General features: G+C 45.4%; 1 protein-coding gene across 3 annotated transcripts in view; it reads right to left on the reverse strand.

The window, feature by feature from the left end:
• LOC144507281 (coiled-coil domain-containing protein 85C-like) overlaps positions 1-14,292 on the reverse strand; it is a 263,226-nt gene extending 248,934 nt beyond the window's left edge. For 2 of the 3 annotated variants that reach the window (XM_078234324.1, XM_078234323.1), the window contains exon 1: positions 12,852-13,654. In XM_078234324.1, the coding sequence (XP_078090450.1) occupies positions 12,852-13,545 (694 nt within the window). In that variant the 5' untranslated portion in view covers positions 13,546-13,654. Of the gene's footprint in view, positions 1-12,851 lie in introns of all 3 variants that reach the window. The other variant, XM_078234325.1, reaches the window with a different exon arrangement.
• Between the last annotated feature and the right edge of the window lie 1,900 nt (positions 14,293-16,192).

Here is a 16,192-nt window from a genome sequence, read left to right on the forward strand (position 1 = left end):
CCGTGTCTGCGTGGGTTTCCTCTGGATGTTCCAGTTTCCTCCCACAGTCCGAAAGTTGTGCTGGTTAGATGCAGTGGCCATGCTAAAGTCTCCCTCAGTGTACCCAAACAGGTGCCAGAGTGTGGCGACTAGGGGATTTTCACAGTAACTTCATTGCAGTGTTAATGTAAGCTTACTTGTGACACCAATAAATAAAGTTTTAAAAAAACCTCATCAACCAAGCTTTTGTGTCACCTGACCTAATCTCTTTCCTTAGGCTTGGCCTCCATTTTGTGGATTATATCTATGTCAAGTATCTCAGGTTTTTTTTCTGGGCTAAAAGGGCTCGACATTTTCCTGTTGCATGCATTCTATAGCGAGGCCGGGACCCTCCTCCTTTGGTGATAGCAGGCTGATACCATTGCGGTCCCAACCACTCAGGTTGTTGCAATAGTTACCACAACACGACTGCTGTGTCCCTCATATTAACCTTCGAATAGCTTAACCCAGAACCTGTAATTCAGAAATGTTGATTAGTCTGCTGAATATATAACTGGCTATGTTGACTGGATTTGATCAACACTGCAGCATGCAACCTGTTAACTGCGATTGTAGTGCTACACTCGAGAATCCCCAGCAACTCAATCCACTCCTCACATTTACACTGCACCCTTTAAAGCAAATCAGGTCAGAATGAACAGCCATTCTGCACGTGGGAATATAGACAGTTTCACAAATTCAATTATTAGGTTACTCCTCCAGGCAAAAGAAATTCTAGTAAAGGCTTGTACAGTATATCAGTGGCTATTGATCAACAGCATATATCTGTATTCAGTTTGCATCAACAAGGTGTGCTACATCTAGATTGAATTTCATAATCACACGCCTTGAATTTAAACCTAAGCCAATCTTCAGAAAAGGAACAACCTTTGCTTTGTGCAATTAGAATTTCAGATGTTTGTTGTTAAGGACTCGTCCGACACGGGAGGGCAGAGGATAATGGGACATGCGGGGATTAGATTAGTGGCAGCAACCTCTCCTTCCAGTTTGATGCTGTGCTTAACAAACAATACTTAACTCAGAGGATTTGGGAGGGGAGACTTGCAGAGGTCCTCAGCAACAAAATAAAACCGCCTGCGCCTCCTGGAGCCAACTGGAAAGCATCGGGATGAAATACTTCCCACGACCTGCACCATTGCCCTCCCCCAGTCCCCTCCACGCGAGTCCAGGAGGTCAAAATGGGTCGAGTGTTACCTATAAGGACATTTACTCTCTAAATGATGTGATCTCCAACCCAGCCAAGAACCAGTCCAGCTCCCTCTTGTAGGTGCGGAATATGTCAGCGCCCACAACATCAACCAGGGATTCAATGCTCTTCAGGAAAATAACCACTATATCCAATCCATTCCTATTCTTCATCATTCTTCAGGGATAGCAGTGGTTAACATTGCTGCCTCACAGCGCCATGGACCCGGTTCGATTCCGGCCTTGGGTGACTATCTGTTTGGAGTTTGCACATTCTCCCCGTGTCTGCGTGGGTTTCCTCCGGGTGCTCCGGTTTCCTCTCACATTCCAAAGATGTGCTGGTTCGGTTTATTGTCCATGCTAAATCGTCTCTTAGTATCAGGGGGGACTAGCAAGGTAAATACATGGGTTTACGGGGAGAGGGCCTGGGTAGGATTGTTGTCGGTGCAGGCTCGATGGGCCAAATGGCCTCCTTCTGCACTGTAGGGATTCTATGATTCTATAATCTCATGATCCACCCCAATCTGTTCAATTGGGGATGGGGGGGCAGTCACTGAATAGCAATCGGGAAATCCAACTTTCTCCCTAACCTAATTGCATAAGAGCTCAATGTTAGTACAGCCTTTGCCAATGGGACTGCAGAACAGATTGTTCAAGGCTAGATTCTCATTTGGTACGTGCAACTCAGCCAACTACTGAATAAATGCACAGCCAATCCTCCTTTGTGAAATCTTTAATCTACCTTCCCTAACATTTCTATTCTCTTGGTGTGTAAACAAACGAGCCTTTGTCTACAGAATGCTGATTTAAGAGATTCATCCTTGGCACAACAGGGATTTGGACTCACTGCTGGTTAGTGCCTATCTGTTCAAAGGTGTTAGTGCCTTCCTGCCAGTATCGTAAGAGGTGAACCTAGTTCACTTTAGCAAATAATTAATTTGATCAGTGCTGGTGAAAACTCCTGCTTTAGAGGCAGAGATAGGCATCCAATAATATCTAAACAATGCAACTACCTGACAACTGTAATGTTCAAGGCTTCCTCAAAAGGATTCCAGGGACTTTGTATCATGCCTTCAGTGGCACAACATGCAAGGCATGCCAAGGTGATCAAAACCTGGCATTGCCTCACTGACTACCCAGTCAAAATGCCACCATTTATGCAGAACCCGGCAAGTCTACCTGATGATGGCCACGGGGAATGATCTCCTGTGTCTGGGTCAACAGGGAAGGGATGCAATGCTGTGCCATCTGCAAAATGGACAAATGCAGCAACTGTGCATCATAGGGCTAGCATATGCAGTGATATTGATAGCAGAGACTGTGGCCAGAGTTCTCCAGTCTCGCATGCCCTGCCACTGCTGCCAGCGAGAACAGAGAATTTGGCCAAATCTCCATTCACAGCAGTGGGACTGGAGAATCCGGGCAGCAGTTGAGGGAGGAGAATCCCGGCTCGTGTGTGGGGAATCCTGCTTACATTCACTTCCTGAAGCCCCATCTCCACGCACTGTCCTGAAGATTCATGCCTGCAGCTTGGATTTCTTTACCCCTTCAATTTTGCCAGTCTTTTCTGCTCCTTTAGCTCTGGTGAAGGCTGTTAAAGTGTCCCCCCTATAATGACTGGAACACAGGAGGAGCAGCAGGCCATTTGGCCCCTCGAGCCTGCTCTGCATGTAGAATCATAGAATCCTACAATGCAGCAGGAGCCGTTCGGTTCATCAAGTCTGCACTGACTCTCTCTCCTTATCCCTGTAACCCCACGTATTTACCCCACTAATCCCCCTAACCTACAAATCTTTGGACACGAAGGGGCAATTTTAGCATGGCCAATCAACCTAACCCTTTGTCTACAGAGCCAATCCAATCTTTGGATTGTGGGAGGAATCCAGAGCACCCAGAGGAAATCCACGTAGACACGGGGAGAACTTGCAAACTCCACACAGACAGTCACCTAAGGCCGGAATTGAACCAGGGTCCCTGGCGCCGTGAGGCAGCAGTGCTAACCACTGTGCCACCGTGCCGCCCTTCAATTGTCTCCATTCCTCATTCCTTTAAATTTCAATTACATGCCAATTTCCACTCCCACTGCACCCTCCCAAATGAAACCTATAACTATGGATGAATACAGCACACTTCCATCTGAGTCTGTTTAAAGTCTGCCAATTTCCACTCTGGTGGTCTATAACACCATGTCAGTACCTTTGGCTCGGGTTATGCCAGCACTTTGAGATGAATAACATTTCATAAAAGTTAAATGTTAATCATGTGAGAAAAAGAAAGGATTCTATAGAAAAACTGACTTTGTAATGTCATCCTTCTCACAATTAAAATTGGAAAGACAAGTCCACAACTAGTAATTAAATGTGGCTCTTTTCTTGACCATACCAGCTATCATGTTCCACGCCACAACAGTGTATGTTTTATATGGTTAAGGATATACAATTAAAAGCTTTACTAATCCACTCCACCATCAAGCCAAGTGTAACCTACGTGCAATCTCCTGCCAACTAAGTGTAAAGTACAATATAATAAAGCACAGTATAATAAATAATGGGCTATCTCAAAAAACCCTGGCATTAAATTACGGTTTCCATAGTGCTTCACTGAAGATTAAGAACATTGCCTGGTTAAAGTTCAGGCCTGGCTGGTATGATCTTCCCTTCCAGTTTGTAAAATTGCAACATACAACCCTCATTCTGAGAAAAAAATAGCTACGTAGTGGTGGCCAAGCGTGACGAATAGTTTGCTTGTAGTCACTGTCTTGGCGCACATAGAAACAAGCTGGGGCATGAGACTGAACAATGGCTGGAACCAGTGGCACAGCTCCCAACCATAGTCCACACCTTGAGGAAAGATGGGGAGGAACTTCAAAAATAAACACAACAAAAAGTAGTTGCTGATTCAATGACAGTTCAGATAGGAACCTCAGAACAGCAGGGAGTGTAGCAAGGCCCGAGTGAGAGGGGAAAGTCATGTTTGTTGCCTGATTGACAATCTGAACCAAGCAAAGCTTTCTCCACACCCATTCTCTCAAATCCATCCATAGGAGATAGTCGCACAGTAATAATGTTACTGGGCTAGTATTCCAGAGGCCTGGACAAATAAACATCAGTTCAGATCTTCAGGGCGGCACGGTAGCACAGTAGTTAGCACTGCTGCTTCACAGCTCCACGGACCTGGGATCGATTCCCAGCTCGGGTCACTGTCTGTGTGGAGTTTGCACAGTCTCCTCGTGTCTGCGTGGGTTTCCTCCGGGTGCTCCGGTTTCCTTCCAGTCCAAAGATGTGCGGGTTAGGTCGATTGGCCGTGCTAAAATTGCCCCTTAGTGTCCTGAGATGTGTAGGTTAGAGGGATTAGTGGGTAAAATATGTAGGGATATGGGGGTAGGGCCTGGGTGGGATTGTGGTCGGTGCAGACGCGATGGGCCGAATGGCCTCTTTCTGTAGTGTAGGGATTCTATCATTCTATCAGATCCCACCATTGCAGCTGATGATAAATAAAATCTAGAATGAAATGCTAATAATGGCCACAAAAACGACAGGATTGTCATGAAAATTCATCGAGTTCACTCACATCTTCTGCCATCCTTACCTGCTCTGACCTATGTGCGACACCAGTCCCACAGTAACATGGTTAACTCTTAACTGCCCGCTAAACCAGCCGGCAAAATAACTCAATTGTATTCAAGAAGGAAGCTCTCCAATACCTTCACAAGGGCAGTCAGAGATGGACAATAAATGCTGGCTTTGTCTGCAATGTGGGTGTACCTACACTACATAGACTGCAGGGGTTCAAGAAGGTAACACACCACCACCACTGAGGGCAATAGGGGATGGGTAAATGCTGGTCTAGCCAGCAACACCTACAAACGGATAATAAAAAAAGATTTTCCCACAGAACCACTTGTCAAGAATTCAGCGAGTTAACGTAGGGCAGGGAATTGATGTCTTAGTGACTTCAAAGTTCAAAAGATAGGGGAACGGCACCAGGTGAATTGCTACTTTAAAGAGCCAGCACAGAAACAATGGGCCAAATGTCTTCTTCTGTGCAGTAACTGTGCTGTGATTCTGTGACATAAACACATCAGAAGGTTTTACATTGAGAATTCAGAATACTTAGATAAGACTTTGAAATTCAAAATTCATTGTTGAGATAAGCAAATGAGCCAGGAAATGCCACCGTAACAGTGAAAAGGGTTAAATAGGCTGTGCATACCTGCTGGAGGTGCATTGAGGTAATTTGAACAGGTGAACGGATACAATGTAAGCCACTTGCTTATCACCTGAACTCTAGCTCTAAACCTGACTGGCCGCATTCTCCCTACACATTTAATATATCCCTTCCGGTTAATAAATGACGCTATTTGTAAAACATACCAGGTACAGGAAATGAATGCATTACCATTTCTAACACTAGTTCCCCCTTAACTTCCCAGTCGCAAGACTCCCCCACCCATCCCAGACCCAAGTACAAAGGGCAGCATGGACAAGTTGGGCCGAGGGACCTGTTTCCATGCTGTAAAGTCTATGACTCTATAACAAGATTGATTGAAATCAACTTTCATTACTTAAAACCCATGCAAGCGACTAAATACAAAAAAAAAACAGCTTTTGGCTCAGTGATCCTGAGGTGGCTGATACGTTAATGATCACTTTTCAAAGGAAAATTAATCTTTTCTTCCTGCATCTAAATTTTCTTTATCCTTCCTCCTTACCTCACCTTTGCTTTCTTCCGTCTTCCCCACTTTATCCCTTCCGCATCACACAACCCCTCCACACTCCTCCCCCCCAGCTATATTTTCTTTAATTTGTTTATGGGATGTGGGTGTTTCTGGTACCAAGCCTTCTTTAACAGCACCTTCTCAAACCTGTGATTTCACCACCTAAAGACACGGGCAGCAGATCAATGGGAACAGACCACCCGCGAGTTCCCCTTCAAGCCACACACCACCCTGACTTGGAACTGTATCATCATTTCTTCACTGTCACTGGGTCAAAATGCTGCAGCTCCCTCCCTGACAGCACTGTCGGTGTACCGACACCAAAGGGACTGCAGTGGTTCATGAAAGCAACTCACCACCACCTTCCAAAGGGCAAGTAGGGATGGACGAGAGATGTTAATCGTTTCTGCCACTCTCACATTCCATGAACAAATAAAATGAAACAAAATTTTTGTTTCCCTCAAGCACGGAGAGCTGGTAAAGGCCAATTCCACACAACAAAACCCATCGATTAGCGAGCAACCGTTCCCAGTCCTCCAAGAAAATCGCCCACACATACACAACCCCCGCCCACCGTGCATACTCTCTTCCATCTTCTTCCGTCGGGAAAAATATACAAAAGTCTGAGATCATGTATCAACCGTCTCAAAAACAGCTTCTTCCCTGCTGCCGTCAGACTTTTGAATGGACTTACCTTGCATTAAGCTGATCTTTCTCTACACCCTGGCCATGACTGTAACACTACATTCTGCACTCTCTTCTTTCCTTCTCTCCTATGTACTCTATGAACAGTATGCTTTGTCGGTATAGCGTGCAAGAAACAGTACTTTTCACTGTATACTAATACATGTGACAATAATAAATCAAATCAAATCAGGTTAGTGTGCCCGAGCTCACTTTTTAGGTTCTACCAGCTGTACCACTGCCTCCTCCTTCTCCTCAAAAGTCACCTTCCCAACGGCACAGTGATCCCGAGGTCATCGACAAATGCAGCTGCTATCCCACCAGGTCAAATCAGGCGTCACATTGTGTATTATCTGTCAACTTGTATGGGACTAATACAGTAAGTAAAAGTAACTGCTGTGTTGATGCAAATCACAACAACTAGTAGATTCTGGACTGTTGAGTCAACAATGCAAATCCACCACAGGCCACCCCCACCAAGCTTTGGTTTGATGCCAGTGGTTTTGTTCGTTTCAATGTAACACTGTAAACTCAAGTACAATACCCCTTGTTAATCTGCAGTCCAGAAAATGCTGTGCAGAAGTACCAGGATATTAAAAAAAGGAAGAAAAATGGTATGTCGCAGCAGGTTAATGAAGTTGAGGTTACATCAAGCATAACTTGGAAATGACCCATCCTTTCTGCGGACGATCATAGCTGTGAAGCTAGATGTATTTCTTTTCCCAGTACACTGGTACTTGAGTATGCCCAATGTAATCCTGGGATAAGCAGGCTAGATTAGAGGAAACTGGCTGATAAGATCACAGCGAAGCCTTTTGGCTTGGATAACGGTTCCAAGAATAAAATGGCAAGTGTAGCTAGACACCATTATCTGCATATCTAACAGTGGCAAGATCATCAGAAAATGAATAATCATGTTGATTCATCCTTGCTTTCAACTGCCACAGAAACAAAATCCATAGACATTAGAATCAGTTTTAAATAAATAAGTCAATCAGCTCTAAGTTTTGATGCAACAAAGATTCCATGTTTACAACATCCAAATACAACAATTATTTATTTTATTTATTATTATCAAAAGTAGGCTTACATTAACAATGCACTGAAGTTACTGTGAGAATCCCCTAGTCGCCACACTCCAATGTCTGTTCGGGTAAACTGAGGGAGAATTTGGCATGGCCGATGCACCTAACCAGCATGTCTTTCGGACTGTGGGAGAAAACCGGTGCACCCAACGGAAGCCCATGCAGACACAGGGAGAATAAGCAGACTCTGCACAGACAGTGACCCAAGGCGGGAATCGAACCTGGGTCCCTGGAGCTGTGAGGCAGCAGTGCTAACCACTGTGCCACCCAATTAATCAGTAACAAGCTTGTGTATTCTTGCTGCTCATTTAAATAGGGACATAAGAACAAGTGGAACAAGTTACTGATATTCAACCCTTGCCGAATAGGAATTCCAAGTGCTGATTGTGATCTTTCTCTCACTTTTTCCACAACAGAGCCACAATATCCAAAAGCTGAAGTGAAATTGACGGTACACAGAACCCCCATCTATACAATCCGCTCTCGGAGGCAGTCAGTCATCTTGGATATCCTAACTCACACTAAGCCCTGTGCCTGCTGACCTACACTGCCTCCCAGCTTGACAACGCCTCGAATCAAAAGATTCTTAGCCATGGTCTCGCTCTTCCATATTTCTGTAAACCCCTCCAGCCCTATAACCTTCCAAGAGTACCGTGCTCCTCCGATTCGGATCTCTCCAATTTTAACCATTTCACTAATGCCGGCTGTTTTGGACACAGAATTTCCACCCCAAGCTTCTCCCTCCTGCTTTAAGACGTTTCTTCAAACCTAACTCCTTAACCAAACTTTTGGTCAGCTGTCCTAAAATCTCCTTAAAGGCGCTTGGTGTACAGTTTTGGCACCTTAAAAAAAAGGTACTGTGAAGCGCCTGAGGCATTTTTGCTATGTTAAAAAGGTGCTATATAAATGCAAGCTGTTCTCCGGTGAACAGAAGAAGAATGCTAATTGTCTGCTCTCCTCGGTCTCTCTCTTTACATAGTTGGAGGGAAACACAGATTTTTTAAAAAACAGCAAAAATCAATTCAGCTTTTGTCCAAAAGGTTTAAAGATCCAAAAAAAAGAAAACTTGGCTGCAGAACTGAGACTAATTCTTCCTTTTCCCATGCAGGTTTGCAGAGGTTATAAGTAGTTTTCATCCGTGTCCAGCTTCTGAGACCAGCACAGATCAGGGATCAAAATCGGTACATCTTGGCTTGTATGAATGAGTGTCACAGCAGGCAATGCGCCAATTCACTAGTCACCAGGAAGCCTTTTTTTTAAATGAAAACTGGTTTCTTTCTGTGAGAGCTATTGGCTCAGTCAGCAATAGCACTCTTGCACTGAGTCACAAGGTTCAAGTCCCACTTGAGAGGAAACAAAATCAAGGCCGATATCCCAGCGCAGTACCGAGGAGTGCTGCTCTGCTGGAATTGCCATCTTTCACACCAGACGATGAATCTCCTTTCTCAGATGCACAAGATCTGTGGCACTATTTTGAAGATGTGGAGATGCCGGCGTTGGACTGGGGTAAGCACAGTAAGAAGTCTCACAACACCAGGTTAAAGTCCAACAGGTTTATTTCGTAGCAAATACCATAAGCCTTCGGAGCGCTGCGCTTTCGGAGGGCAGCGCTCCGAAGCTTATGGTATTTGCTACCAAATAAACCTGTTGGACTTTAACCTGGTGTTGTGAGACTTCTTACTGTACTATTTTGAAGAGCAGGGACATTATCTCCCATATCTTAGCCAATATTTATTCCTCAATCATATCATACACAGCCACTCCCGATTATCAGGTCATTGTCAAATTGCTAACTGGTTGTCCCATTTTCTACATCACAACAGTGACTACGCTTCATAAGTACTTCAGTCCATCACGCAAATCAGCCTCGCATCCACTGACTCCATCGACACTTCCCGCTGCCTCGGAAAAGCAGCCAGCATAATCAAGGACCCCATGCACCTCGGACATACTCTCTTCCACCTTCTTCTGTCAGGAAAAATATACAAAAGTCTGAAAACATGTACCATCCGACTCAAGAATTGCATCGTCCCTGCTGCCATCAGGCTTTTGAATGGACCTACCTTATATTAAAGAACAAAGAAAATTACAGCACAGTAACAGGCCCTTCGGCCCTCCAAGCCTGCACCGACCATCCAAAGCTGATTTTTCTCTACACCCTACCTGTAGCTGCAACATTACATTCTGCACCCTATCTTTTTCCTTCTCCCCTGTGGACTAGAGCGGTATGTTTTGTCTGTATAGCACCCAGGAAACAATACTTTTCACTGTATCCTAGTACACGTGACAATAAATCAAATCAAATCATTGGTTGCAAAGCACTTTGAGACGTCCAATGGTTGTGAAAAGCGCTATAGAAATGCAAGTCTTTCTTTTATTCCCCTCTGTCCTTAAAGAGCAGATCTGGCAAACAATCCTGACACTGTTCAAATGGATCAGTTGATATTGCAATGTGATAACATTGCATGCATCAGTGCGCCCGGCAAGGCAGGGACCATTACAGTGAAAACACAGCAGTTTGTAATTATGCTGCAGCCAGCATTCTCCAAAACAAGAAGCAAACTAGCATACTAATTAGTCGGGTATGATATTGTGTATATGTTGAATACAATGCAGTCAATTTTCCAATGATTCCAATACCAAAGGCTGTACCCTAGTGAAGAAACTGTAAGGTTAAGTGTGACACCCCTTAGGATATATCGCAACCCAGTTGTCCAACAGGGTAGCAGCAGGAGTTGAACATACTAGCCTGCTCCATCATTCAATACAATCATGACTAATCATTGGCCTTAACTCCATTTCCCTACCTGCTCCCCATATCCTTCAATTCCATGAGGAGTCACTTTGATGAGAGGTCATCGACCTGAAATGTTAACTCGGTTTCTCGCTTCACAGATGCTCCCAGACCTGCCGACTATTCCCAGCAATTTTTCTCCTTTTTTTAAAATAAGGAATGGTTTCTGATTCCTTGTGGAGATTAAATCACAAAAGCTGTTTCTGAAATTGAACTTGTAAAGAAATTCTCACACTGGGTGCTTTATTACTGAGTGTGGGCACACGGAATAATCCGTCCAACATTAAGCGGAGTAATACCATTGATTAGGAATCCTGTATTTCACAAGGGCATTTTGGCTCTTTTGACATGGAAAGGAAATGCAAAACCATCAAATAAAAAGAAGTGGATTGGATTCCTGTTTCACTCCAGATGCCAAAATGTCTATGATGTCTTTCCAGAATCTGAAGTGGCCGTGCTTGTTATATGGCTGCCTCTATGTGTGCTGCACTTGCACAGTGGTATGAAATAACTGAACATGGGCCCAAACTCCCTCTTAACACAACAGGGGGAGATTGCTGTGTTTCTCTATGTTCGTTAACAGCAGTATGTGAATCTCGACACATGCCATGACCGGGAATGCTATTTTGCATGCTTGTAGTAAATAAAGTTTAAAATACAAAGGTGGACTTAGGAGGTCATAGGGGAAAAAAAATGCCATGACAATATTTAGTATCCTTTTCCTGGTCTATTAATAAGCACATATTCAAAAAAGTCATTGGCAAGTAGTCAGAGGAAGGAAATGCTTCAGAAATCAAATGTAATTTTCAAAACAGCTTCTTCTAAAGGGCAATGGTGGCACAGTGGTTAGCACTGCTGTCTCACAGCGCCAGGGACCTAGGTTCGAATCCCAGCTTGGGTCAATGTCTGTGTGGAGTTTGCTAGTTCTCCCCATGTCTGCATGGGTTTCCTCCGGCTGCTCCAGTTTCTTCCCACAGTCCAAAGATGTGTGCGTTAGGTGGATTGGCCATGCTAAATTGCCCCTTAGTGTCAGGGGGACTGGCTCGTGTAGGTGCATGGGGTTGTGGGGATAGGGGCTGGGCGTGATTGTAGTCGCTGCAGATTTGATGGGCCGAATGGTCTCCTTCTGCACTGTAGGATTCTATGATAAAGGGAGAACAGGGGATAACGTTAAGGCAAAATGCTGCGGATGCTGGAATCTGAAACAAAAACAGAAAATGCTGAAGAAACTCAACAAGTCTGACAGCATCTGTGGAGAGAGAATAGAGTCAACATGAGTCTGGATGACCCTTCATGGCTCCATTCTCTCTCCACAGATGCTGTCAGACCTGCTGAGTTTCTCCAGCATTTTTTGTTTCAGATTCCAGCATCCGCAGTATTCTGGGATAAGGTTACTTGCTTAATTCAAATTACTGGATACAGTAGTTACATTTTGAGTGCAGACTTGCCTAAGTATGAAGTGTTTCAACTCTCAGTGTTAAGGGAACCAGTCAATCAACTTATCAAGAAGAACAATCTAAGTGGTAACTTTGACACGTAAACTTGTATTTCACACGCAGCATGCTGTCAAGATCTTAAATAGAAAGTTTCACCGGGCGATTTTAGCTTAATGTGTGTGAGCCCATGACTAAACCCCACAAAGTCTGAGGTCACGTACCAACCAACTCAAGAACAGCTTCTTCCCCGATGCCATCAGACTTTTGAATGTATCTACGTCGCATTAAATTGTTTTCTCTACACCTAGCTATAACACTACATTCTGCACTCTCTCATTTCCTTCTCTATGAACGGTATGCTTTGTCTGTATAGCATGCAAGAAACAATACTTTTCACTGTATACTAATACATGTGACAATAATAATAAATCAAAATCAAATGATTTTCACAGTAACTTAATTACAGTGTTAATGTAAGCCTACTCGTGACACTGATAAATAAACTTGAAGTTCGCAGCTTTTGAGCTTTTTTTTCCGACAAGGTGAGCAAGTACAAAACTCCAGCAAGACCCTGTCCAGACCCTGGGGCGGCATGGTGGCACAGTGGTTAGCACTGCTGCCTCAGAGCACCAGGGACCCGGGTCCGATTCCCAGCTTGGGTCACTGCCTGTGTGGAGGCTGCATGTTCTCCCCGTGTCTGCGTGGGTTTCCTCTTGGTGCTCCGGTTTCCTCCCACGCGTGCTGGTTAGGTGAATTGGCCATGCTAAATTCTCTCTCAGTGTGCCCGAACAGGCGCCGGAGTATGGTGACCAGGGAAATTTCACAGTAACTTCATTGCGGTGTTAATGTAAGCCTTACTTGTGACACTAATAAATAAACTTTAACTTTAGAAAGGTGTTAAGAGTACTCACCATTCAGCCCATTGGGAATGCTCCTGTGATGGTGGTGGTGAGGAGGGGGCGCTGACAGGTCGTCAGTGGACCTCTTGCTGGGAGCCCCCTTGTCCCCGGCTTTGGGGTGGTGGTGGTCAGGGCTGCCCGCGCTGCCAGTGCTGGAGGTGCTGCTGCCATCGCCCACGTCCCGGGTGCCCGTGCCCCCGTTCAGGTTGCTGAGGCTGTCGATGGAGCTGCGGCTGCCGGCCTCGGTGCGCTCCTCGTCCAGCATCAGGGCGATCTCTTTGAGTTCCAGGTTCTCCCGGAGCAAAGCCTCCTGCCTGGCCTCCAGCTCCCGCAGCTTGTGCTGGTGAGCGGCCACCTCCTTCCACACGGCGCTGGCGGTGAAGCGGCCGAAGCGCTGCCACTCCCGGGACAACTTCTTGCCTTTCTGCCGGTCGTCGTCCAGGAAGCAGCAGAGCTCCCGCAGCTCCTGGTTGTCGTCCTGCAGCCGCTGGTTGATGTCCTTCAAGCCCCGGATCTCGTGGAGGTGAAGCTGGAGGCGCCGGTTCACGTCCTTGATCAGATTGCCATGTTCCAGCATCAAGCTCACCCTCTCCGCCTCTGTCTTCCTGAGCCTCTTAACCAGCTCCCCTTTCCCCCACTTCACCAACTCCTCATCAGCTATCTTACTCAGATCCTCCCTGGATCCATCTGGGGAATTTTTAGCCATATCCCCCCCTCCTCCTCCCCTCTTTTTAAGTTTGCTTGTTAATAATCTTTTTTCCAACCCTTTAAATAACCTTCCTGATAAATCACCTCTTTTACCTCCTCACGTTGCAACAGGACCAACTCATGTTGACCCTGAGAAATTGCCTTGAAACCTCAGTAGTTTGGACAGTCACTTCACTGGCTGTTGTTTAAAAACACTTATTTATAGGGGTTGGGGTCTCACCCCAAGTGTGTCTGCACCAAGTCTCCGAGTGGCATGCAAAAGGATCCGGATTGAAAAAGTGAAGGCAAAAAAAATAAAAGACTCCAATAAATGGGTTCGAGTCTCTCTCGATTGCAGCCTCGGTGGGTTTTTTTTTCCCCCTGTTAAATTCCTCGCCGGCTGAGATTTCCGGGCTGTCAGCTGTTGGGTGGTTTAAAATAAACCGGTTCACGATTATTCCGATTTTAAATGAGAGCAGAGGCGATCAGTGCCTTTCCTCTGGCAGCAGAAGGAGAGAAATCCAGTGGAAACATGGACGGGATGTAATCCACCTTCCAAATGGTGATGTCCCCCCCCCCCCCTCCGGGCAGCCCTTCCAACAAGACCAGGTTCACTCAATCTCCCGCTCCGCCCGCTGCAGGGTAGCGACTTCAGGATCCAGGCAATTGCAAAGTGCAACTGACTTCCTCAAAATCGATACTGGTTAACAAAGAACTTTGGCTTCTCTTTCACACACACACACTCACTCTCTCTCTCCCTCTCTCCTCCCAAGGAGAGGATTTGAAGCTCTCACCCAATGGTGATGCAAGTTATTCCACAGGCTCTGGCAGCGAGATCCAATCAAAGTGAAAGCAAACAGAATTAAAAGCAGGTAGAGAGATTTGTATGGAGGCACCGTCACACACACATACACAGGGCTAGTCTCTCTCTCTCTACACACACACACAGGCTACGCTTTATCACGTGTGGGTGGGAGCTTACACCAAATTGTATCACTTATCCCTTATTAACCATTTCACAACCCCAGTTACCTGTAAGCAGATATCATATTCCAGCCAATCGTTTAAGATTTAAATACCGCCCCCCCCCCCCACTTCCCGGCCTGGGAGAGTGACTGAAGCAGACTCAATTGTAACTTCCAGAAGGAAACATCTGACCAAAGGCGAGCAAATGAGGCGGATGGCATGGCCAGCTTCTTGTTGCTGCCACAAATTTGATTTGGTAACCTGCATTTTAGCATCCTAAGACAGTAAGAAGTTTAACAACACCAGGTTAAAGTCCAACAGGTTTATTTGGTAGCAAAAGCCACACAAGCTTTCGAGGCTCTGAGCCCCTTCTTCAGGTGAGTGAAGAAATTGTATGGGAAATAAAACAATAATGTCACCTCCCCACCAATCCTTCCGGGCAATTTTCTGCCAATTGGTTTAAATGCAAAAAATGCGGTCTGAATCCTGTAAAAGACGGTCAGGTGTCACAACTAAACTAATGAATGGATTTTAAGGGGAGGCGATGGTCTAGTGGTATTATCGCTAGACTATTAATCCAGAAACTCAGCTAATGTTCTGAGGACCCGGGGTTCGAATCCCACCACGGCAGATGGTGAAATTTGAATTCAGTAAAAAAAATCCTAAATCAGAAATCAGAAATCAGCCCCTTCTTCAGGTTAGCATCCTGACATGTTATTCAGTCAAGCAAAAAGCACCCAGCTGCTATACAATGTGCAGCGGGGTTCTGGCTACACAGTAGCGACGGACCCAATGGTCTTACACGCTGTACATTTCTAAATAAACCTTCAGCCGTTTAAAAGAAAATACACTCTCGCTTGCCAGGATTCACTCGCTGGTTAACATAAATCCCAAAAGTCGAGGTCACAAAAGTGCCGAATTCCTGAGTTCAATGATTATTACTTGTCCTTGGGAAAGAACAGAAACTGTGTATTTTGCGGGGGGGGGGGGGGGCGGGAGGAGAGGGAGCGGAGGTTGTAATTTACACGACTCCTCACTCCAGTCTCTCTCCTGCTAATCGGCGGGTCTGTTACATAAAGGTTCACATGAAAGGAGACAGTGTGAATAGCAACCTGAAATCGGATCCCACCAGAGACAGGTACACCTGTTGCTTTAAGAGAATCCTGCTGTGGGGTTCTGCAGTGAGACTTGGCAGGATTTTTAAACAAATCCTGCATCAGGGCACAGATCAGCTCACCCCTTATTGCTTTTCAGCCGCTAGCTGGGATTATTGAACTAACTGTGCGTTGGGATTGTTACATTTGATGGGTTTGTATCCAAATTGGAATGAATTTCCCAAGTGTGAAGGGTAAGGGTTACAATCGAGGCAGATGTTTACCAATCAATTATCTTGTTGTTGAATTTCACAATTTCATTTTTTGCATGGGGGGCGAAGGGGGGTAAGAATGACGACGACATGATTTAATAATGAATACCCCAAAGCAATGGGGGGAAGGGTTTTTTATTCATTCGTGGGATATGGGCATCGCTGGCTAGCGATTATTGCCCATTCCTAGCTTCCGGAGGGTAGTTGAGAGTTAACCACATTGCTGTGGCTCTGGAGTCACATGTAGGCCAGACCAGATAAGGACAGCAGGTTTCCTTCCCTGAAGGACATTAGTGAACCAGATGGGTTTTTCAGACAATCAATTTTTAGTCAT

The sequence above is a fragment of the Mustelus asterias genome, chromosome 18 (genome assembly GCF_964213995.1).
Source record: "Mustelus asterias chromosome 18, sMusAst1.hap1.1, whole genome shotgun sequence".
NCBI classification, from domain to species: domain Eukaryota; kingdom Metazoa; phylum Chordata; class Chondrichthyes; order Carcharhiniformes; family Triakidae; genus Mustelus; species Mustelus asterias.